The sequence below is a fragment of the Saimiri boliviensis genome, chromosome 12 (assembly GCF_048565385.1).
Source record: "Saimiri boliviensis isolate mSaiBol1 chromosome 12, mSaiBol1.pri, whole genome shotgun sequence".
NCBI lineage: Eukaryota > Metazoa > Chordata > Mammalia > Primates > Cebidae > Saimiri > Saimiri boliviensis.
Window position 1 is genome coordinate 88,267,237 of NC_133460.1, and position 21,989 is coordinate 88,289,225.

General features: G+C 54.5%; 1 protein-coding gene across 8 annotated transcripts in view; it reads right to left on the reverse strand.

Annotated features, from left to right (window-relative positions):
• Nucleotides 1-21,989, reverse strand: part of SH3PXD2A (SH3 and PX domains 2A) — a 267,638-nt gene that overhangs the window by 10,072 nt on the left and 235,577 nt on the right. For 5 of the 8 annotated variants that reach the window (XM_074382817.1, XM_074382816.1, XM_003922227.4 and 2 more), the window contains 6 exons: nt 20,347-20,460; nt 15,916-15,999; nt 10,688-10,805; nt 6,475-6,812; nt 5,246-5,295; nt 1,764-1,883 (listed from right to left, as the gene is read on the reverse strand). In XM_074382817.1, coding sequence (XP_074238918.1) covers nt 1,764-1,883; nt 5,246-5,295; nt 6,475-6,812; nt 10,688-10,805; nt 15,916-15,999; nt 20,347-20,460 — 824 coding nt within the window. The remainder of the gene's footprint in view (nt 1-1,763; nt 1,884-5,245; nt 5,296-6,474; nt 6,813-10,687; nt 10,806-15,915; nt 16,000-20,346; nt 20,461-21,989) is intronic. The other 3 variants (XM_074382818.1, XM_010333118.3, XM_074382820.1) reach the window with 1 other exon arrangement.

A 21,989-nucleotide genomic window follows, 5' to 3' on the forward strand; every position in this document is an offset into this window, starting at 1 on the left:
GACCCAACATAGTAAGTAATGCACCAGAATTCAAACCTAGGTCTCTAGCATCTCCTGGTTGGGGGGGTTCCCCTTGCCAAGTTACCTCCCTGGTCCTCCACATCTGTGTTAACACCCGGGTTGAGCTGGCCACTCTTTCCGCTAAACTGCACTGTTGCCAGTCCCCATGGTGCTGCCGGTAGACTCACTAAGGACACGTATGAATAAAACACTGCCCTTCTGCTGCCCCTTCCCTCCTCGTACCCTCGATGTTGCTAGGTCCGTCCTGGGAGGCCCTTAGAAGGGTCTCCAGGGTCAGAAGAGAATGGGAAGATGCAGATGAAGCAACTGGAAGGTAGGGGCCCGAGGCCAGGGCCTCTCTGCAGAGCCTCTTCCTAGTGACCACCACTGGGATGGTTACACTGTGGGAAGTGTAGGGGACCTTCGGTAATTTCCATGTTAGTATAAACTGGTTTAAGGGGCTTCTTCCTTAACTTTTGAGATCAACCAGTGGCCAAGAGTGTGGCTGCTGGTTGTGCTGGGGTCCATTTGGACTGGGGAACGTAAAGGGCAGGTAACTGGGGACTGTGGGACACTCCTGGAGGGAGAGATCCTGGGGTGGGGAGGGGTAGCGTGCAAACACTGGCACCATGAGAAGAGGCCGAGGAGGGAGGGAAGGATGGAGAACGCAAAGGCAAGAGAGCAGTCCTCTGTGCTCCACCGAAAGAGAAAGACTTGCTCCTTCTTTGGGTCCTTCATCCTGTCCTTCACCCTGCCGCAGCCCTGGACCTACAGTTCAACACACCTTGAACCTGATATTTCTGCCACATTATGCTCTTTACAGACTCTCCTGGAAACCTCAGCACCGAGAGGATGATTTTTCTTGGAAATTTAGTTCCAAGTTCCAGGCATGTGATTTAAAACATTCACATTGGGAACGTCACTGCTTTAGAGGCAGAGACTGCCCAGTGAATCTGCCAGTACATCACTTGTACTAGTTGGGGTTAACTCCATTACTACACAAAGTCACTGAGAGAATTGACTGAGTTACAGCTCTTCTCTTCCGCTGGGAATACCATGCTCGGCACCAGCCACAAAATACAGTGGCCTGAATGCTGGAAGACGGGCCGGGAGGGCCTGTCCCAGGATCTATCACCCTGTTTGCAGAGAGAAATGCTTGAAGTTGGGGGTGGGGGCGGGAGAAGTGACTGCATCAAAGGCCAGGGGTCATGTGGTATGACTCGGCCAGAGCCCGGGTCCCCAGTATCTCATTCCACCTGCCTGGTCCACATCCTCCTGACCACATTTCCTGCTGGGGCTCTGCAGGATCCTGGCTCCGAGGTGTTCCTGGGAGAAAAACGTGTAGGGTAGTGCTGCCTATTCTAGTCCCCTTGTAGATGACACTCCCAGTGACATCCTTGTATCCTAGGCTCTGGGAAGCCCTGCAATTAAAACAACAAACAGGCTGGATGTTTAATCCACTGTTCTGGAAGCTTATTTGACCACAGAAGCCCTTTGTTTTGAGGCCCCCGTCACAAGCTCCCACACATGCTCTGGGAAGTGTCGCTGTGAGACGAGCCCTGTGAGCTCAGAGTGGAGCATGAGAGCTGGGATCTAGTCCAGGCTGTGGCACTGGCTGGCGCCAGGCAGATGCTCATCCTTGGGGTGCTCGTTGCTGTACCTTTCCTGGCTGCCCCTCAGGAGTCTTACTAGCAAGGTCTAAATGGGAAATGCAGTTCTGCCATGATGAGTTAAAACCCTTGGCCTCACGGCCGGAGGCTTACCTCTGCCTTTTGTCCACCCCGAAAGCTGATGCCATCGGAAATGCACGACTGGAATTCGGCAATGGTGTAGTACTCCACCTCAACAGAAGGGGGCTCTGGTGGCTTTGGCAGTTGGAACCCCTAAGGTTGAAGAACACACAGCGGGCAAAACCCGCCCAAATCAGAAGAGTAACATGGCCAAGTGTTGGTCCCCCCCACTCAGTCCCCAGGAGGTGCAGATGGCCGTTTACACCAGCTAGCCTAAGTACATATCTATCACCAGAGTCTCGGGGTATACCCCCAGAGGACTGCTCTGATGAGGCCTTCTCATACTCAGGATTCACGGGAGGCTTGCCTGAGCTATCAAAATGCTCACATTACTATTACTGTGATCATCACCATCACTCTGAGACGGGATCCTGCTTTGGGACCCAGGCTAGAGTGCAGTGGAGTAATCAGAGCTCACTGCAGCCTCCATCTCCTGGGCTTGAGTGATTCTCCCACCTCAGCCTGCCCAGTAGCTGGGACTATAGGCACATATCACCAGACTTTTTTTTTTTTTTTTGGTAGAGATGGCCTTTCTCAGGATCTGGAGGAATTTGCTTAAAAAAAAAAAAAAAAAAAAAGACACAAAAGTAGAGATAGTGCTTTGCAATGTTGCTTAGGCTGGTCTCATACTCCTGGGCTCAAGCAATCCTCCTGCCTCAGCCTCCCGAAGTGCTAGGATTACATCATAAGCCACCATGCCCAGCACAGAATGCTCATTTTTAAGACAGGAATTTTTAATCTTACATCTCTGGAGGTCAAGTTTTCAGATGCCTCAATAGCTGAGTCACAAAATGAAAAAAAGAGAAATCTCCTGTAATCCTAGTGCTTTTGGGAAGCCCAGGTGGGAGGACTGCTTGAGGCCAGGAGTTTTGAGACCAGCATAGGCAAACAGACCCATCTCTAAAAACAAAACGAACAAAACAATGAGGTGGGCATGGTGCTATGCACCTGTGGTCCCAGCTACTCAGGAGGCTGAGGCAGAAAGATAGGTTGAGCCCAGGAGCTCGAGGCTGCAGTGAGCCACGATCAGACCACTGCAGTCCAGCCTGAGTGACAGTGTCTCTGAATTTAAAAAATAAAATGAGAGAAATCATTCTAAAAAAGCCCTTACACATTGCTGTGGGAGAGGACGAAAAGCCACTGTCCTGGAGTCTAGGGGCGAGGGCTGCAGCTGGGACTTTGGCAGCACAGGCAGGGTGAAGAGCACAGTGGTCTCTAGTCTGGGGTAGGTGTGTAACGCGGCAGTACAGTTGGCTGAGCAAAGTCTTTAGCTGGTCATCATGACGAGGCCAGATAGGCACTAAATAAAACTCGCAATATTCTGTGGGCAGGGCAGAACCCACTGGAGATACTCAACGCTTTTCAGACACTGGCACAGCAGCATCTAAGCATGACATTCAAGGACATTTAGAAGCTGGCCTTTGCCCATGGTTTGTGAGCTTCACCCATTCGTTTAACAACTGTGTGTTGTGCGTCTACTGGGTGCCAGACACTGCTCTAAGGCACTGAGCACTCACTAGGAAACCAAATGGACAACCCCTTGTCCTTGGGTATTATACATTTTTGCTTCAATGGTCTCGTCTCTACTCAGCTAAAATAGACTTTGTACCCTGCTATTTATGTCCTCCCTCATGCAAAGGGGTTCAAATAAATCAATTGGAAAAAAAAAAAAAAAGGTGGGAGGGACGAGGGGATGAGAAGCAGCTTGGTGTAGTAGGAAGACCTGGAAAGATCTTAACCTTGGCCCTGGATTCCAATCCCAGCAATTCGCCAGCTGGGTGGCCCTGGGCAAAGCCCCTGACCTCTCTGAACTTCAGTTCTCTCATCTGTAAAATGGAGCTAATACCAGCATCATGAAGAGGATCCCTGAGATAATGTGCAACACTTTGGGCCTGGCCAGGGGCAGAGAGAGATCTCAATAAATAGAAGCGGGAGCTTAGCACTCCTCCTGAACTCTTCTTCCCAGCCTTCCTCATCCTTCAAGACTCTGCATGTCCTAACCCTGCCAGTTGAAACTGAGCTGGGTCAGAGTGAGTGAGGGCTGGGAGGAAGCTGGTTTGAGGGATCGGGTGAGAATCTGCCACCCTTCCTGGCCCCAGGGCCTGGCTGTGCAGCCGTGCATGTGCACAGATACAGCGTAGACACAGCACAGGCCACATCTCTGGCCAGGTGGGATTCAGCTGGACCTAACTGGAAACAGCAGCCCTGCCTCAGCAATCCCTGCATTTGGTAAGTGTGGAAGGAATTACCCCATTCTTGCCAAAATCAAGTCTGCCTGAAAATAATTAGCCGTGACTAGAAGAGATGATAGGGAGGCAGAATACAGTGTTTGGGCATATAAAACGCAAGGGGAAAAAGAGAAACCCCAGTGGGCCCCATGGCCAGGACAAGGAGGGTCTCATTTCCAGGGATGAAATCTTTAAAAACTGTATTTTTAAGGAGGGCCTACTCTTCCACAGACTGATGCCCCCTAGCCAAGGCCGATGTCACTGACCACGGTAACTCTTGCTGCTCAGCCCAGATGTGACTTCAGAATCCTCCTTAACCCAGTGCACCAGGTAGTACTACCAAGCAGGCCAGAGGGGACATAGGAAACGGAAGCCCGATGGCTAACCCTCCACAGACATCCTCTCATTTCACACTTAGCAGCCCGAGGAGATGGCTAGTACTGTCCCGCCTGATAAATAAGGGCACTGAAACTTGTGGAGGGCAAGTGACTTACCTACAGTCTCTCTGCCTCTCAGTGTCAGCAGTGGAACAGGAATCCATGCCTGGCGCTCTTGAAGACCCACTCTTTCCACTACATCCCCCTGCACCTACTAACGGTTCTTTGTTCCAGGGCTCTTGGCCTGCCACCAGCATTGCAGGCACCCAAGCCCCGGCCCTTGATTGCATATCTGCCTGCATGAGGGTCTGGACACCAGGAAACCCTATCCACGTGGGCCAGGGACCCTGGCAGTGTTAACCTCTTGAAGCTTGGGCATGAGCCAGTCCTGGTCACTCACACTCCTCCCTGGAAGACGCTCACTGATCTGCCCTCTGCCCTCCCAGACTCTGACATCCACCACCTCCACTGGGCATTCCTGACCAGGGAAAGCTGAAAGGCATCCAGGCTAGCATGGACAGCAGCCCCATTTCCAGCCCCTGGCAATGCCCCGGCTGGACACTTTTGCCGGGCAGTCTAAATGTTTATGTCTGCCAATGCAGTGGGAGGGATGGATTTATTTAGCTTTGGAGTGCAGTATGTTTCCGATTATAAACTGTCCAGCCAGGCCCCCAGGAAGGCTGGTATCTGCAGGCTTCCCTCCCTGCCCCCAGCTCCACAAAACTAGAAGCCCCAGCAAGGCCCTGGAAAACCCCTGGATCAAAAGGCTCTGCAGCAAGATAGTTGATCAGGCGGCTATAGTGCATCCACAGAATAGGAAGGAAAGCGAGGAGAAATTCAGTACACATACCAGGCTGGATTCCCTGCGTGGTGGAGGTCTTGTCCGTAGGTTTGGGGAGCCTAGAAGAGACATGGCTTCAGTAATCCCAGTCAGACAATGGGCAACGGTGCCTATACCTGCCTGCCTTAGGTGAAACTAACTCCGGATCCTTGCAAGTTCATGCTTTTGCTCAGCCTTCATGAAGGACTTGACGCTCTAAGTTACTATGGGCACTATAGTTGGGCTTCTTCAAGGGGAAACTGTAGACCTTTACCTTGGCTGTGCTGCCAGGGGAATCTATGAACCCTCTACAATTATGGGCACTTTTCAAAATGTGCAGATATGTGGGCATTTTTCAGGGTAAAAGGTGTATAGCTTTATCAGATTTTAAATGTTAGGAGCACAGACCATGTCTCTTTTTTGCTCGCTATTGAATCCATAGAAGCTAGCACAGTGCCCAGCGGGGGCAGTGCCCAATAACTGTTTCCAGTTGGTTGCCTAAAAGATTTCGGGCATGAGAGCGAACTTAACCTAGTGGAGCAAAACTAAAGAACAGCTTTCCTCCAGATTTTAAAAATGGCTGGACACAAACAAAAGCTAGGCTCCTATAACACAGAAGTTTTCAGACACGACAAAAGGGAATATTGGGCCAGAGATGGAGGGTGCCAGATTGCCCGGAGTCTCCTATAGGAACAAAGGTGATTCTTGAAGAACGCCCTGTTGAAACTGCCTGTGCAGAGTGGTGAAGCCATGGGGAAGGAGCTGCTAAGGCCCAGAAAGAGGTTTCTCTACAGACTGTCACTCCAGAGCAGCCGTGCATATAGTGCCCACATTCAATAGCCTAGGGAAATGTGTCTTTTTGATTTTTTTTTAAAAAGTCAGCTACATATCATCTATCTAGACTTATAAAGCGTTTACTATAAGGAAAAGATATGTTTCTTGTTCTTGGAACACGTGTATCTGCAGAGTAACCACTGGTGGCTCTCCAGTAGAGAAGCGGGGAACGCTATCACCCACATCCTCATGTGACTTAGCTTCTGTGGAGCAGATGGGAGCCCCTGAGTCATCATACTCCTCTGCCTTCCTACTCCTGTGATGAGCATGACACATTTTGACAGAGTGCGGGTCAAAGGCCAGTCTGTAGCCCAGGAGGAAAATGCCATGGGGGTCCTGCACCCTCCCCCCAACCCACTTCCATGCACCCATGCTCATTCTCTAAGGAGCTTTACAGTGAGGACCCAGGTGAGAGAGTCTCTTACTGATCTGGGCCCGCTGAGGGGCAATCCTGGCCACAGCTGGAGAGCCCTGGGCCAACCTGGAGACAGTCCTGTCAGGGATGCCCACGGCGCTGCCATTGGAGGCATTACAGAGGATGGGCAGGCTGATCTCCTTCTTGGTGATGGGGGCCTCGTGGCCTTCGCCTTCGGCTGGTGGGGTTTCCTTGTCCCCAGACGCCTTCTTGTTCAGCAGGTTGCTGATCTCCATGATGTTCCCGATGATCTCCACTGGGCCGGCCAGGTTCTTCTTCCGGGTTGGCAGGTCGTCCTTGGCCTTCTTCAGGTAGGATGCTGGCGCCCAGCCCTCTTTGCCCAGGTATCTGTGGGGAGGAGCAGGATGACCTCGCACCCACTCCCAGACCCTAGGATCCATTTGGCCTTGCCCAGCGGAGCCTTCCTTACCATGTTCTGCAAGGCTTGGCAATCCCACGGCTCTGGAGAGAAATGGCACCGAGGGTAGGTGGAAAAGACCCAGAACACCAGTTCCCACTGCCTGCCCCCACCGCGCTCCTTTTTCTTTGCCTGATCGCTCTTGGGGTGGGCTCTCACTCTCTGCAAAGTCAGGCAAACGTGGGAGCTTGGGATGAGATCTATCAACTTTTGGGTTGCCCCAAAGGAGGACTTCATAATGGCCTGCTACTTCCCAATCAGCTGAGGAGAACTGGAGAGGTAAGAAATGAGAAGGTGTGGATTTGGTATGTAGAGTTAAATCCCCTGTAGGAAGAAGAGGGATTAGAGAGGGAATTGATTCCACAGGTGAGAGTCAGGCAGTCTGAGTTCTAGTCTATGGCACCCCGCACAAGTCCCTTCCCTGGAGCTCAGTTTGTCTCTCTTCTGCAAGATGTAGGGATAGAGTCACTGTTAAAAATGTATCCAGAAGGACAGACACATTGAGATCAACTAAGATGTCTCCAAAGAAGGCTGACTGAATGGGAGAGCTGTGGTGCCACTGCAGGGACAGTAGGTGGATCCTCTACAGACTGTCATAGACCACGTTCGGAAGCCAGGCTCAATTTAATGTAGTGGAACAAGGATGCATTATTCAATAAATGATTGGGGACTGGGCGAGGTGGCTCACACCTGTAATTCCAGCACTTTGGGAGGCTGGGGCAGGAGGCTCACTTGAGGCCAGCCTGGGCAACATAGTGAGATCTCGTCTCTACCAAAAAAAAAAAAAATTTTTTTTTAATTAGCTGGGTGTCATGGTGCATACCTGTAGTCCCAGGTACTCGGGAGTCTAAGGTGGGAGGATTGCCTGATGCCAGGAGTTTGAAGCTACAGTGAGCTATGATCGTGCCATTGCACTCCACTCTGGGCAACAGAGTGAGACCCTATCTCCAAAAACATGGTAAGTGGTCTAGGGAAAACTGATGACCCAGTTAGGAAAAACAAGACAGACACTGGCTTTACACCATATAGCAAAATAAAGAAATACAAGATTGACATATTGCTGGAGGTTGAGAAAGTCTACGTGGGGCTCCAAATGCAGAAACCGTTAAGTGAAAAGACAAAAGCACATGACTAGATGAAATGCAAACCAAAGCAAAACGAAAACAAAACAAAAGGAAACAAAACCAAAAGCTCATAAACAAAGGCCAAAGGCAAATCATAGGGCTGACTTAATTTCTGGTGATTCGATGATTTCTGAAAACAAGCTTTTCCTTTTTTCCCCATGGTGTTGAGTTTTCACCCAAACCCATGGGGACTTCACTTCCTGGTCCAGTAGTTGTTGGCCAATACCCTCAGGTCTGGGTTGCAATGTCCCCATCTGCTCTCTAGAACACATCTGGCTCTTTGGAATGGCTCCTCCATGCCAGATGTCTGAAAACCTCCCTGTCTCCCTGATCTGACCTTGTTCTTGGACACTCATTAGGTGGGAGAAAAGGAATATGAAAGCTGAAGTTCCTATCGACATGTCTGAGCTTTGCGGAAAAAGTGCAGGCAGGAGGTGGCTTCTTACATTCATGACACAAATGTGCAGGCAGCCTGACCCAAGCTTGGCTTCCCAGGGCTTGGGAGGCTGAGGAGCGTTTACACGTGGGTGAGAGTCAGGGGCCTGTCTTGAGTGCAAATGAGTGCAAACAGAAGCACAGAATTTTAAGGGTGGATGGGAGCATCTAGTAAAAATACCTAACATTCATGTGAGCCAACAGCCGTGGCTCAGAAAAGCAAAGCAGGCAGCAGAGGGTCACACAGCGAGCTCTTAGCAGCATCTGGCCCACAGCCTGGTGCTCTTGCATCTTGGAGAAGAGACAAAGATGAGCCCACTGGCCCTCGCTGATGGTTCTTCTACATGGACACTGTAGAGCTATGGGGAGAGGGGGCTCATGAGGTGACGGTCAGGCCTGCTTAGGGCCCCAAGTGCTCCTATTTGCGTTTCTTCAGTGCTACATGGGTAAAATCAGATTTCAGGAGAAGAAACGCGAGGGAATCAGGAATGGCTGTGTGTGTCTGGGTCCGGCTCTGCTCACATCTGCTTTCCAGCTCTGGAGAAAGAAATGACTCCAGAGGGAAGCAAGCTGGAAAGGGCGCGATGGAGAGTGAGCAAGTGAGCGAGAGAGAGAGAGAGAGAGAGAGAGAGAGAGAGAGAGAGAGAGAGAATGTGTGTGTAGGGCTGTGGGGAGGAGAAGAAAGGAAATGAGGATCAACGCAGAGCCTGGAATGTTGGGAAATGGCATATTTAAGGGGGTGTCTGGCAGCCTTCTTAAGGTGGAATCCTTTCAGCAGGGTTTTCTCAGTCCAAGCTCCTGCTGGCTGTAACACGAGGCCATGGGGACAGGAATGGACTAGAAGAGCTCAGAGTGACTTTGTTGGTTATTTTAGAAAACTAAAAAAAAAAAAAAAAAAAAATGAAGCAGCCTTGTAGATAAGCACCAGGCAAGTGAGCTAGGCCACCAGCCTGCCAGAATCTTTCCTGGCTTTCTCATGTGAGACTCGTGGCTGGCAGATTACTGGGTTGGCTCTAGTTTCCATTGCTTAGAGAACATAAAAGTCTAGGGGCAGTGGCTTTCGACAACACATGTCCAGATGCACAGTCCCATCCCACCCAATGGGACAGAAAGGGACGTCTCAGCCCTCCTGATTGATACGTACCAGGGCTCCGGGGGTGAGGCGGGGTAGGGGCAGCGGGGGTGGCGAGTGTGATGGAGCCATGTTCCATCAGGTCACACTACGGTGCTATCTCCATATGTCCACTGACCTCAGCACGGACTAGGCTTTAAAGCCATCACGTTGTACCATGTTCTGAGTAACTGTCGCATGAGTACTCGCATTGCCTGGGGCATGGTGATGCCACTGCGCAATCCCGTCCCCTCTGGGAAACCACCTAGAATGCATGTCCTGCCCACGATGGGTCTGGGGTCCCCAGAGCCCATGGATATGGAACTATCTCTGTCAGCTGGGTAAGTGGCAGAGAAGACAGAAGGTGGGCAGTCATCACAGCTGAGCCAGTTCCAAGGATGCCAAAAGCATTTCCTGAGAGCAAGGGTCCTGACAGGGCAATGGTGAGTGAAATCAATAGGATTGTTGGCTCCCAGAAGATCAGGAAAGACCCCACTTCCCTACCCACACCCTTAAATAGGATTCTAGGCTGGGAACTATGATTAGGCCTGGGAGAGGGAGGAGCAAGAGAAGGAAGAAGCCTCTGATGGCCTGAGCTGAGGCCTGACTTCTGCTCCAGCCCTTGCAACCATCCCTGCAGTTTGGACGGCCAGTCCCTATCCACCAGGGACATGGCTGCTGCAAGAGGCCTGCATCTGTGCCCACCCCTGCCCCACAGCCTACCTCTCTGGGTGCTGAGCCTGGGCAGCAGAGGCCGCCTGCTGGGACCTCAGCAAGGCCTGCGGACGCCAGTGCTCCAGGCAGCCAAGGCCGGACACACAAAACGAAATTCAGATGTGCTCAACTCTTGGCAGATGCGTGGGAAGGGATTGCACCACAGCCTGCAAGCTGAGCCGGGGCCTCTGTGCCCCGCTGGCTATGGCTCAAGCCCTGCTTTGTGTGTCCCGGGAGAAAATGTGCAAGATGAGCACTCTCTGGTTGAGCTGTTCAGCTGAGCAGAGGTGGAGCAGCCAGCCCTGTGCCATGGGCACAAGGCTGTCAGTATCTACCTGCCATCAAGTGGCCACAGCCACTTTGCACTTTGCCCAGGGCCCGGGTGGGTGAGAGGCACCTCTTTCATCCAAATGTTCCCTACCTGATATACCACCAGCCTTCCAGATTCTTCCGGATCACCTCCACCGTGACGCCCTTCTCAAAGCCAATCTCGTCCTTGCTTTGGCTGGTGTAAGGCTGCACGGTGACATACTTCTCCTCTGGGGGTGGGAGCAAGAAAGCAAGATTATTTGATGTCAGGGTGGAGGTCCTGCTTCCTGTCCCCTCCTCCTGCCCTGGCCTGGCCGTTGCTCAGCAGCTTGCCAAGGCGCACTGAGTTGGCTCTGGCTTTTCCAGGGGAGGGAAGGACCAGGCCCCAGACGTGGCAGCAGGGAGACCATGGCAGTAGGGGGTTACTGCTGTTCCCAGTGTATGCCAAAGCCTGCCAGGACTCAGGTTGCCAGGCAACGCCCTGGGAGCAAGGAGTTGGCTCTCCTAGCCTGATAATGGCAGCAAGGCTGCCGGGACCGTGCAGTCCACAGGGCTGCAGAAGCTTGCTGGGCTGAGGGCAGGATTAGGAGAAGCCAACCCCTCCTGAGGTGTCCTCGCATGCCTGTGGCCCCATGGCACACCACCTCTCCTTGAAATGTGCTGTTTCCATCTGTGTCCCAGACAGACTTTCCTAGCCCTGCCCCCAGCTCAGCCTCTTGCTTGCATCCTTCCTCTGTCTGACCTGCAGAGGCTCTAGGGATACCTCCTTGGTGAAGCCTTCCCTGAGCACCCAGCTTATCCATGAACACCTGGTCACGTAATCTCCCAAGAGGAGTCCACGGAACCCAAGTCTCATGGGAACGGTTATGTGTGTTTTGTGAAGACAAGGGTTCGATGGCCAAATGAGCGTGGGAACACCCAGCACAGCACAATTAGGCAGCACCTCGGGGCCCTTACTGGTCCGGTTTACCCAAGTGGCTTCTGCAGGACATGCTGTGCCAAGCACGCAGCCAAGGCACAGCTCCTCTGGAGGGCAGCCTGCTGTTATTTCCAAGGATGTCACTTCAGGGTCTTGCTCAAGGTCTTCCTTAGGCGCTGGGGAAGAAGTGCCTTGCAGACTCTCAGGAAGGCTTGGGAGGGCAGGTGTGGGGAGAGAGGGGCACCACGCTGTCTCCCCTGGTTTCTCTCAGCCTCCCTCCTGGCAGGAGGCCTGCATGCCACCCTCTTGGGTCCTTGATCTGGCTTTCAGGAGGGTGTTTCTTCCATGCCTGCTGAGGTCCAGCTCTGCCTGTCACAGGAAACCCCTCATAGGTAGACCCCAGAGCTGAGTACTCCCTGGCTCTGCTTCTAGCTGGCTGGCTCAGGAGTCCCTGCCTCCTGGCTGACACCCTCTGTAGAGGTCTGCTTGGGGTGGAACACACCCCCACCTCACCCTCTGGGGGAACAAGGAGTTAAGACAGGAGGAGGAAGCAGCAGCAGTCTGGCCATGCCCGTCTGGAGGGTCACCCTGAGCCCATGTTGTCCTCTCTGGCCTGGGAGCTCCCCCGGGGTTGAGACAGTGCCTGGCAAACAGTGGGAGACTGTTGACTGCATCATGACCAGGCAAGACTGAGCAAGGGTACTGAGCAAGGGTACTGATGGGAAGCGCTGTGAGCTCAAAACAGCAGGATGCTGGTGCAGACTGCTGGCCTCTGGCCTCTGGGACACCCACCTCTCACGGCTCCCGGCTGTGACAGCCACCCCCTGGATTCCTCGGCTGGATGCTGCCGGGCAGCCTGCCTGAGACTGGCTGTCTTGGGGGTGGCAGGCAGCAGCACCCCAACCCCCAGCTGCAGGAGGGCCATCTGTCCACTCTCCCCTGGATTATCAGGTCCTGTCTGCAGCCCTGTGTTGAGCCGAGATAGCAGTTCCCTTTGGGGTGGTTGTGGCTGCCTGGCCGGGCTGCAAGAATGGAACTGATGGGCTACTAGCCAAATACAGATTGCTGCCCAAAAGCAGAAGGTGGGTGATGACCCATGGAGCCTGCAGGATTCTTCAGCACACCCTTCTCTGCTGCAGAACTTGGTCAGCATCAACTCAGGGAGGGCCTTACTCTGGAGCGTTTCAGATTCCAACCCAACCATGCTTCGGACTGCTGCCAAGGCGGCCTGAGAACCCTGCCCAGCCAGATTCTGACTCGGCCCTTTGAGAAGTTCAGGCCTCCACAGTCCAACTCTCCACTCTCCTGCCTGCTCCTGGTTCTGCTCCATTTTCCAGTGAGGCATGGCAAATCCTGGCCTAGTGGCGGCCAGAGGGGCAGCGCCACGCTCCGGGAATCCAGGATTCTGAGGTTAGGATGAGGCGAGGCCTGGGCTCCACATTTTGCCTTTGTTCAGCTGGGCTATTTTTAAAGTCTGTGGTTCGAGCAGGAAGCCATCATTAAGGTTTTCCTAGGCAAGGTTGTATTTGCAGGGAGAAATGACAGCCTTTCTCGTGGGAAGATCAGAGGAGCCCTGCCTGCCTCATGGCAGAGAACAGGGTCTAGACCATCTCATGTGGGCTCAGCCTCCTAGGCCGCCAGGGCCCAGCCCCAGCCTTCGCAGCCTCCTGGGGTGCACGGAAGACAGAATCCTGTGGGCCATGTAAGCTTAGGCATTCTCCTGACCTCTTGGGGCAGAACCAGGGATATCAGCTCTGGCTGGTGAAGTTGAGCTGCTCCTGCAAAAGGTTCTTGGGGGTCCTGGGGCTGTAGCAGCCACAGATGTCCAGGAGTTCACGCGCTGCTGCTGAGAACTCCTGGCTAGGAAGCTTGTCCTGCACAGGTTCCAGGGATGAGAACTCAAGAGCCCTCTTGCCTGGCAGGGCAAGGCAGCCAGACCAGGTCTTCCCAGCTCCTGGGTTTCTACCCAGTTGGCTCAGATGGCAGAGGCATGGACTTTCCATGTGGACATGGGCCTTGTGGGTCTCCGGCCTTCCAACTCACAGGTGTCCTAAGAAAGAGGCACTTGCCTGGGCCACAAATGCCAACCAGGGGCACCAGACAAGAGAAGGCCCAGACAGACAGACATGGCCTCAGCGGGCAGCTGCATGACTCAGGGTGGTTAGGGTCTCTGGAAGAGATGTCCCTTCGGATATGGGGTTGAGGGAAGGGAGGCCGTGAGCTCTTCAGGGCTTCTGGGAAGCACTGGGGCTGTGGGCACTCTGACCACGCCACCAGGAGACAGTGGCAGCCTGCCCTGGGGAGGGCTGGCCAGACGGTCAGCCGGGTGGGTGGGTGGGGGATGGGAACAGGCCTGCTTTGGTTTTGGAGGCAGGGGCTGGATGTTCTGCTGTTTCCAAACCACAGAAGCCTCCTTTCCCCGACACTTTCCCCTCTGTCAGCACTCTCCCCACTCCCCTCCTGCCCCCACAACTTACCCAACCCCACTGAGAAAGGCCTTTTGGTTCCAAGGGGCTGGCTGGCTGAGGGAACGGGAGCGGAGGCCATGGGGAAGCTCAGCTTTTCTCTTGTCTAGCTCCACCACGACCTGCAGCCTGCCTCCCCCACCAGCTCTGCTGTTTGCAGCAAGCATCTCCCAGCCAACTCTCTGCAAGTTTTTCTTGGCTGCCTGGTTTAACTTAGCCCATCGGGCTGAGGCTGGGAAATCATGTTGTTTAGGTCTCTTATTTGAGAGAGTGAAAGAGCACAAGAGCTGGGGGCTTATATTTTGCTCACAATTCTTAGGACCAAGAATGAGGCATTTCATTGCATATTTGTGTCTCCACGTGTCACTGTATGTCTGTGACTGGGATGTATGTAGTGCAAGGCGTTGCGTAAGCTGTACGTATCCCTGTGAGGGCTCCTTCGGAGGTACAGGTGGCGTGGCTGTGAGCAGTCAGTTGTGCGTACGATGCATTTGTGACTATAAACAGCAGACACACGGCACAGTGTATGTGTAGCTGCATAACTGTACCTCTGAGTGGCTGTGAGCCTGGGACTGTGGAGGCATTGGTGTCGGGGAGGCTGGCTATGACAGGGCACGCAGTCATACCTGTGGCCATCAGGGCTGTGTGTGTGGTGGAGCTTCCCTGGCTGCGTGTGTTTGGGGGGTTGTAGAGATGGTCGCGTTTGGGGCCCAGTGTGCGAGGGTGTTTGGAGCAGGTCAGACCTCCATCCCACTCTCTGCCACCAAAGCTTGGGCTGCATCCCAGCTTTAGGGCGGCCTTTGCAGTATGTCTGGCCTGTTCTTGCTGCTTCTACAACTCGGTCCCCAGCCCTGCGTCAGCCCACAGGTTCAGCCCAGGCCCTGCCCTCGGGACAAGCTGTACTCCTCTTGGCCAGTGCTCCGTGCCTGATGCTGAGCCAGCCAGAGGCTGGAGCCACCTGAGTCCAGGCTTTCTTCTGCCTTGGGCCTGGGGCAGACACCAAAACATGCTCTTATGGTCATTTAGAACCAAGCTGTGAGGGTGGGGGCATGGGGTGTCCCTGCGTTCCAGAGTTTATGACATACCCCTCTCTGTGTCGTCACTGAGAGCAGCACACACACCCTGTTCTACGTGGGGCTGGCCAACCCCTGGTCCAGGGGGTCTGCAGATGTTTAGGGGTTTATTCAGCGGCCCACCCTGGGGGTTTGCTCTGCTCCCTCACCTCCCAAGTTCCTGAATGTTAGAAAGATCCCGGGTGAGAAAACGCTAAACCCCCAAACATCTGATCAGCCCATGTGCCAGGCCTGGAGCTCCCTTGGACTCCCCTGGATCAGGCCCTTCCTGAAGCCCCAGCAGTTACTACCTCTGGCTGAACCTGACCCCTCAGCAGAGGCCACTGGACTGCACCCTGGTGCCAGGCTGGGTCTGGCTTTGCTCCCTTTCTAGTTTCTGTGGAGCTGGTGGGAGGAGCACGAGTGTGAGCTGGTCCTTCTTTCTGCTTTGTTCCCAAGCAACTGATAAGACAACTTTGGCCGAGGGAGCCTTTTCTCAGAGGACAGAGGCCATGAAGGATGGGGGAGTGGGATGGCCCAAGCAGAGGGCTAGACGTGCTTAGCTCCTTTAATCTACAGCTTCCAGGGTCAGTATGCCCTTCCTGAATGCCCCAAGACTCCCTTATCCCCCTCAAGCCCCTGTACCTTTCAGGGAACCCACAACTGTGTTCCATGACCCTCAAACCCAGGATGTTGACAAAAGCCAGAGCCATCCCCAGTGCCAGCCCAATTCCCAAGCAGGCCCACCCCGCACCAGCTGCAGTAGATGAGAAAAAAGCCTGGCCCAGGAATCTGGGTGAATGAGGAGGTCACAGGGCAGAGAGCAGAGCCCAGAAAGAAAGAGCAGTGTTAGCGAGAGACAGGCGGTCGCTGCGAGGGAGGAGAAGCCAGCTCCCGCAGTCACCTCGGCTGTGCTGCCTGTTGACCATCCCGCCCAGGGTCCACCGGCGATCCAGGCGCCGCAGATGGGCCTTGCGTCTCTTGGACACTGGTGTGGGAGATGGCGATGGAGCATGCGGCCAACAGCAACCGGCGGAGAGAATGGAGATGAGCATGAGATGGGATGGGGGCAGGAGGAAGGGGCACAGGGAGGGGAGGCCCGCACTTCCAGCTCACCATCACCTGGACTGAACCGGAGGGCACCCCCCTGTTGGATGGGGGCAGATATGACAGGTGATTTTAGGAACATGGGGAAAAAATTCAACTAAAGCCAAACTCCCCAGTGTGTGCCCCTGAGCCTAGGAGTGGGCTCAAGCCTTTATAATCCCAGCACCTTAGAGACAAAGAGGTCCCTAGCTCCAGCCCGGTGCAAGGCAGCCCCTCAGCTGCAGCCTCCGGGGATGGTGAGATCAGTGTCCCTCCCTGCTGGACGGTGCCGATTCCCAGGAGGGCTAGGGGCCGTGCAACATCTGTGCTTACGTCCACTCGCTCACCAAGGACTGACTGTGAACACGCTACCCTGGACGGGCACCGTGACGCAGGGAAGAAGCAGTGTGCCCAAGAGAGACTTGGATCCCTTCCTCGAGGGGCTGAGAGCTCTCACCGCTCTGGGTTGGTTTGCGTCTTTGCTTTCTTGCCTGTCCCCACTGGATGAGTCTGTTGAGGGCAAGAGCTTTGCCCCATGTCTTGGCATTCCCAGGGTCTAGCACATGACTGGGTCCCAGGAAGTGCCTGCTGAACGGAATGACACAAGGGTGGGCAACAGGGGCTCCCTCCCCAGCTTCTCACTGCTCCTGACCCCGTGCCCTCTTGGGCAGCATCCCGCACTGCTCCAGGTTCTGCTGCTCGGCTCCAAGCCCCCTGAACCCTCTGCTCAGACCCCAGCTACAGATGCCTCTGTCTTCCTGTGGGACTCCCAGTAGAATGGACACTGGGCCAGGGCTCCAGGGTGCCAGCTAGCCTCACTTCCTGGCACCACAGAAAGAGGGTACTAGGCTGCCCGGCCAGTGGCTGGAGTGAAAATAAAACTGTCGCAGACCCACCAAGGCCCTGGGAAAGCATTTGCTTTCCTGGAAGGAGAGGAACCTGTCTGACCTGCTCTCATAAGGAAGAAGGCTGGACAGAAGGATAGGAGGTGTGGATTCCAGTCCAGGCCCGACTGCCAGCAACCTGTGTCACTCTGGGAGGGCGGCCATCCCTCTCTAAGCCTCTCCTCACCTGCCCTGGCGTGAGCCTAGTCAAGGGGCTGAAAGGGCTCTGAGGAACATTAATCAAGGCCTCCTGGCAGGGTGGGGGGAGGGGGAACAGGTGTGTAGGGCTCCTCCGGAGAGATGGAGGGGCTCAGCTGTGTCCAGATCAGGGGCTGCTTTCACAGTAAGTGGCGTTTATTCTGTGTGCCAGGCCCAGTTAAGTACAAAGATCATCTCACTTGGGCCTCACAAAAGCCCTATGTGGTTGGCATCTTACAAATGGGGAAACAGAGGCACAGGGCTTTAAGGAACACTCTGGATCTCATGTCTACGGATCCAGGCAGAACGTGAATCCAGGCAACCTGGTTCCAAAGCCCAAACTCTTACCATAGACTCTATACCCCGAGCTATTGCTCTTCCCCTAACTCTGCTGCCCCTTGAGCTGCCAAGCCCTGGGAAGAGGGGGATGTGGGAAGGGGACAGGGTCTGGATGCTGAGGAATCCACTCACTAGCAGGGCACAGGCCCTTGGTGCAGGAGCCCAGAAGACCGTGGTCTGTCCATGTCCCAGTATGAGCCTACCCTGGAGGAAGCAGGTCTGCACTGGTAGGTGTGGGACACAGGAGCAAAGGCAGAGACTTGGGTTCTGGTCTTGGCTCTGTCACAAACGAACCCAAGGGCTTGGCAGAGGTGACACACCTCTCCTGGTTCACTGAACCACCTTGCGAATGTCAGGCTTGGACCCGCACCTCTGTCGGTGGACGAGAGTCTCAACTCCCACCCTTGCTACTAATGTACTAAACTTCCACAGCACACCTGGCTTCAAGGGCAGCATGAACATGCGCCAGAGGGTCTCATGGTAAGGACAAATGGGAACAGCTACTAATGTTTTCTTCCCAACGTAATGAAGCATGAGCTATTAGGAAAGCTTTGATAGGATGCAGGCTTCCAATTTCTATCCACAGGGCTCAGGGCACCTAAGATGGGATGGCCACAGTGCCAGGGTAGAGATGGTCGGAGAGGGAACTAGGGTGGCCAATCTCTTGGCCACGTGGCTGCAGGTGCAGAGAGACTGGTGGACACACCACAGCAGCTGGGGCCTTAGGCCCAGGGGACCCATCCCCAAGCCTTTCTTTAGATCTGAGCGGGAAGTACCCAAGACATGATGGTGGAATCCACAGCTATCTAGAAGAGTTGCCAGGAGTGCTGGCACACGGGCTGGGCCAGAGGAACCTATTTTAGGAGAATCACCCTGGGCGTGCATACATACACACACACACACACACACACACACACACACACACACACACACACCCTCTGAACACAGAACCTGCACTGCTGCCTGATTCCTCCTCCATCAAGGTAAAAATCCTGCACAACCCATTACTACTTGTTCTGCGTAAGGCACCTGCCCTCTGTTCCATCCAGGCTGGCATCTGTGCTCCCTGCCCTTGGGTGCTTTCCTGCCCTGGACTGCTGGCCATTCGGTGCCTGGATCCTCCACAATTGACCCAACAGCTCCACTCTGACCTTGCTGGTGCAGGCTTTTCAACTGGGGCTGTGATTCATACTAGGGCCCGAACCTGATAAACATCTTGAAGCCTCAGTTCCCACAGCTGGAAGGATGGGGACAGTCATAGCCACAGGGTCCTCCCAGGGTGGGGGCAAGGGCATTTCAGGACCTGGCCTAGCACCTGGTACCTTTGGTACTTTGTGAGCCCCTGCTGTTTGTGAGAGGCCCTGGCATGCCCTATAGAATGTGGAACTAGGGGCCAGGCACCGTGGCTCACACCTGTAATCCCAGCACTTTGGAAGGCCGAGGGGGGCAGACTGCTTGGGGTCAGGAGTTCAAGACCACCCTGACCAACATGGTGAGACCCCCATCTCTACTAAAAACAAAAATTAGCCAGGCGTGGTGGTGGGTGCCTGTAATCCCAGCTACTCGGGAGGCTGAGGCATGAGAATTGCTTGAGCCCAGGAAGTGGAGGTTGCAGCAAGCTGACATTGTGCTACTGTACTTCAGCCTGGGTGACAGAGCAAGACTCTGTCTCAACACCAATAACAAGAAAAAGAATGTGGAACTAGGTAGGAGGTGAGGCTGGGGACTGCAGGCATGAGACCAGACCCAGCTCAGGGGCCAAGATCCTCCTCTGCTGCGGAGATGCAATGGAGCCAGAGGGGAGACGGGTTCAGGCTCGGCCCCAGGGCTCAAGGAGCAGCCTAGCCTGAACATGCAGGCCCTTCCCAATGGGGCCTCGTCCCTGGAAACCTGCCACATAGTGGATGCAGAAGGCAGGGACCAAGGCTCTGGTCAAGGGGCTGAAATAAAGCCTCAACATAGGAGGAAGGGTGAGGCCCCAACCGCCCGCCTAGTAACCGACATTTAGGGGAAGGATGAATAAGGAGCTGGCACTTGGTGGCTGCTTACTTTGGCCTGGCCGCAGGGAGCAGGCGTGGAGGTGGCCTGAGCGCCGGGTAGCAACCTCGATCTCTCTGGCTTTCAGACACATCCATCTGGACCATCCCCACCGACCATTAGGGAAAGAATTCCTGCAGCCAGGCCATGGGAGGTGTGGAAGCCATTAGGAGCAGGCAGCCAGGAGCTGGGGGTGGCGCAAACGGACTGGCTCAGGCAGCCTGCTCTGGGGAGCACAGAAGCTATAGACAGGCCCAGGCCAGTGCTGGCTCAGGGGACGGGGGCAGGCTCTTTGAAATGCACGGAGAAAGAGCCTGAAAAACCTCACAGAGTAGTTTTTAAGTGTTTAGAATAAAAAAAAAAAAAAAAAAAAAAAAAGAAGGGCTGAGTGCAATGGCTCACACCTGTAATCCCAGCACTGTGGGAGGCCGAGGCATGTGGATAGCTTAAGCCCAGGAGTTTTGAGAGCAGCCTGGCCAACATGATGAAAGTCTGTCTCTAAAAACAAAAACAGCAAACAAACCTCATGGAGCTAAAGCTAATTTGAGAGGCTGACTGTGTGGGGGTCTGAGCCATCCCTCAGTTCTTAAGCCTCTGAGACAGAGAGCAGCAGGGGTTGGACTGGGGTGGGAGGTGAGCTTCTGGGCCAGCCTTACTGAGATGGGATCCAAGGGAAGGGGCCAGGATATGGCTCATCTCACTTTAGGGTTCTGCTGGTTCTAGGGGAAGAGTGGAAGAGCTGCCCCCAGAGGCCGCGTTGTCCCCCGCCTCTTGGACCTGCAAGCCCTCACCTTCTCCAGTCTTGGAGGGGTTGATGTCAGAGTCATCCCGAGTACCATTCTGGGCCTCCAGGTAGGTGGCAGGGACCCAGCCCTGCTCCTCAGAGGTGCTCACGAACCACCAGCCTGCAGGGAGGAGAAGAACGAACGGGGCTGTGAGAGACTGCAGGGTGGCAAGGGCGGCTCGGGGGCCAGGACGAGGAGGGAAGGAGAGGCACGAGAGGCAGAGCGTGAGCCGGACGGCCTGGGCACCCAGCAAATGCCTGGCCCAGCTCCAGCCTTGAGGAGCCCGAGTCTGTTCTAAGGCAGAAAAGACCAGCACACTCCCTAAGAAGTGGGACCGATAAACCGCGACCCACACCAACGAATGCTGGATTGAAAATGAAATAGACATAATGTTATGTCCAATGTGTGAAAATCCATCTTGCAGGAAAGGCCAAGGGAGTTTCGGCCATACAGAGAGACCATTTACGGTCTTTCAACCCCATTAGGACGACTGGTTCGCCTGGAGTTTGGCTGGCTTCTCAGCCTTCAAAGGCATCCAGGCCAAGTGCCTCACAGCCAGCCTTGAGCAGTCAGTCAGCGGTACCTTCGCATTGGCGCGACTCACAGCTACCCCTTACGTATGTTGACATTTCAGTCGCGGTGAGTGGGCACTGCATCCTCACATGATCCTTGATGATCATGGCCACATGATAAAGGCTCATTCTTACTTGTTCATTCAAAGTACTCAGAGCACCCAGGTCTTGCGACTCCACTGACTGCCTTTGGTTCCTTCCAAGAAGGTCCTCCTCACAGGGTCCTGTCTTCCTCCTCAGCCCTTCTTCTCTGACACTTCTTTGCCCCCAAAAGTAATTTGGTTCAGACTCTTTTCTGCTCACGGCCCAGCTTGCCATTTCCTGTCTGGAGAACCCAGGGCTTCTCCCTGGGCAGCACCTGAGGCCCCATCACCGTCCACTGCAGTGAGTGGCCACCCAAGGATGTGGGCCGAGGCATGCGGGTGGGGGAGCCCCTCAGGCACGCCCAGGCGGGCTCAGCACTGGGAGGCAGAGGAGGCTCCTGATGGCTGCTGTGAAGACAGTGGAGAGGATTTTCACTTCTGGAGAATCCCCAGTCAGGCCCTCTGCTCCCCCTGCCCATCTTGCTCTCCTAGGCTCTGCCAACCCTGGAGACCACAGCCTTTTCCTATGACACAATCCATACACACCTGGAAAAAGGCAGCCTGGGCTAGTGAGTCACAAACCATCAGTCAGGAAGAGCTGGGGATGTGTCCCCCACTGCAGGTGAAGTGAAGCCACTGCCCGATTCCTCTACCTTCCGCTCCTGCTCCAACCCGTCTCCCCCACATTGCTCACTTCTCAGACTGTCCATTCCTGGGCCACCTACTGCCGGATTTATTTCATAAACCTGTACACAGGTGAATGAGACACGTGGCATGAGGGACTGCAGAGCCTTGATTGGACCTAGGCAGGCTGGCCTCTAACCCGACACTCTGCTACCTGTGCAGGACCAGGCTAGGCAGGCAATCTCCAGCCATGAGAAGCCCCCACCAATTCTCAGGTAAACTCTACCCGAGACCTCCTGCACTGGGGACACCGTTCTGAGGCTGGAAGAGGGCAGGTGGGCATTCTCGGCGTGCTGGATAGTTCTCTGGA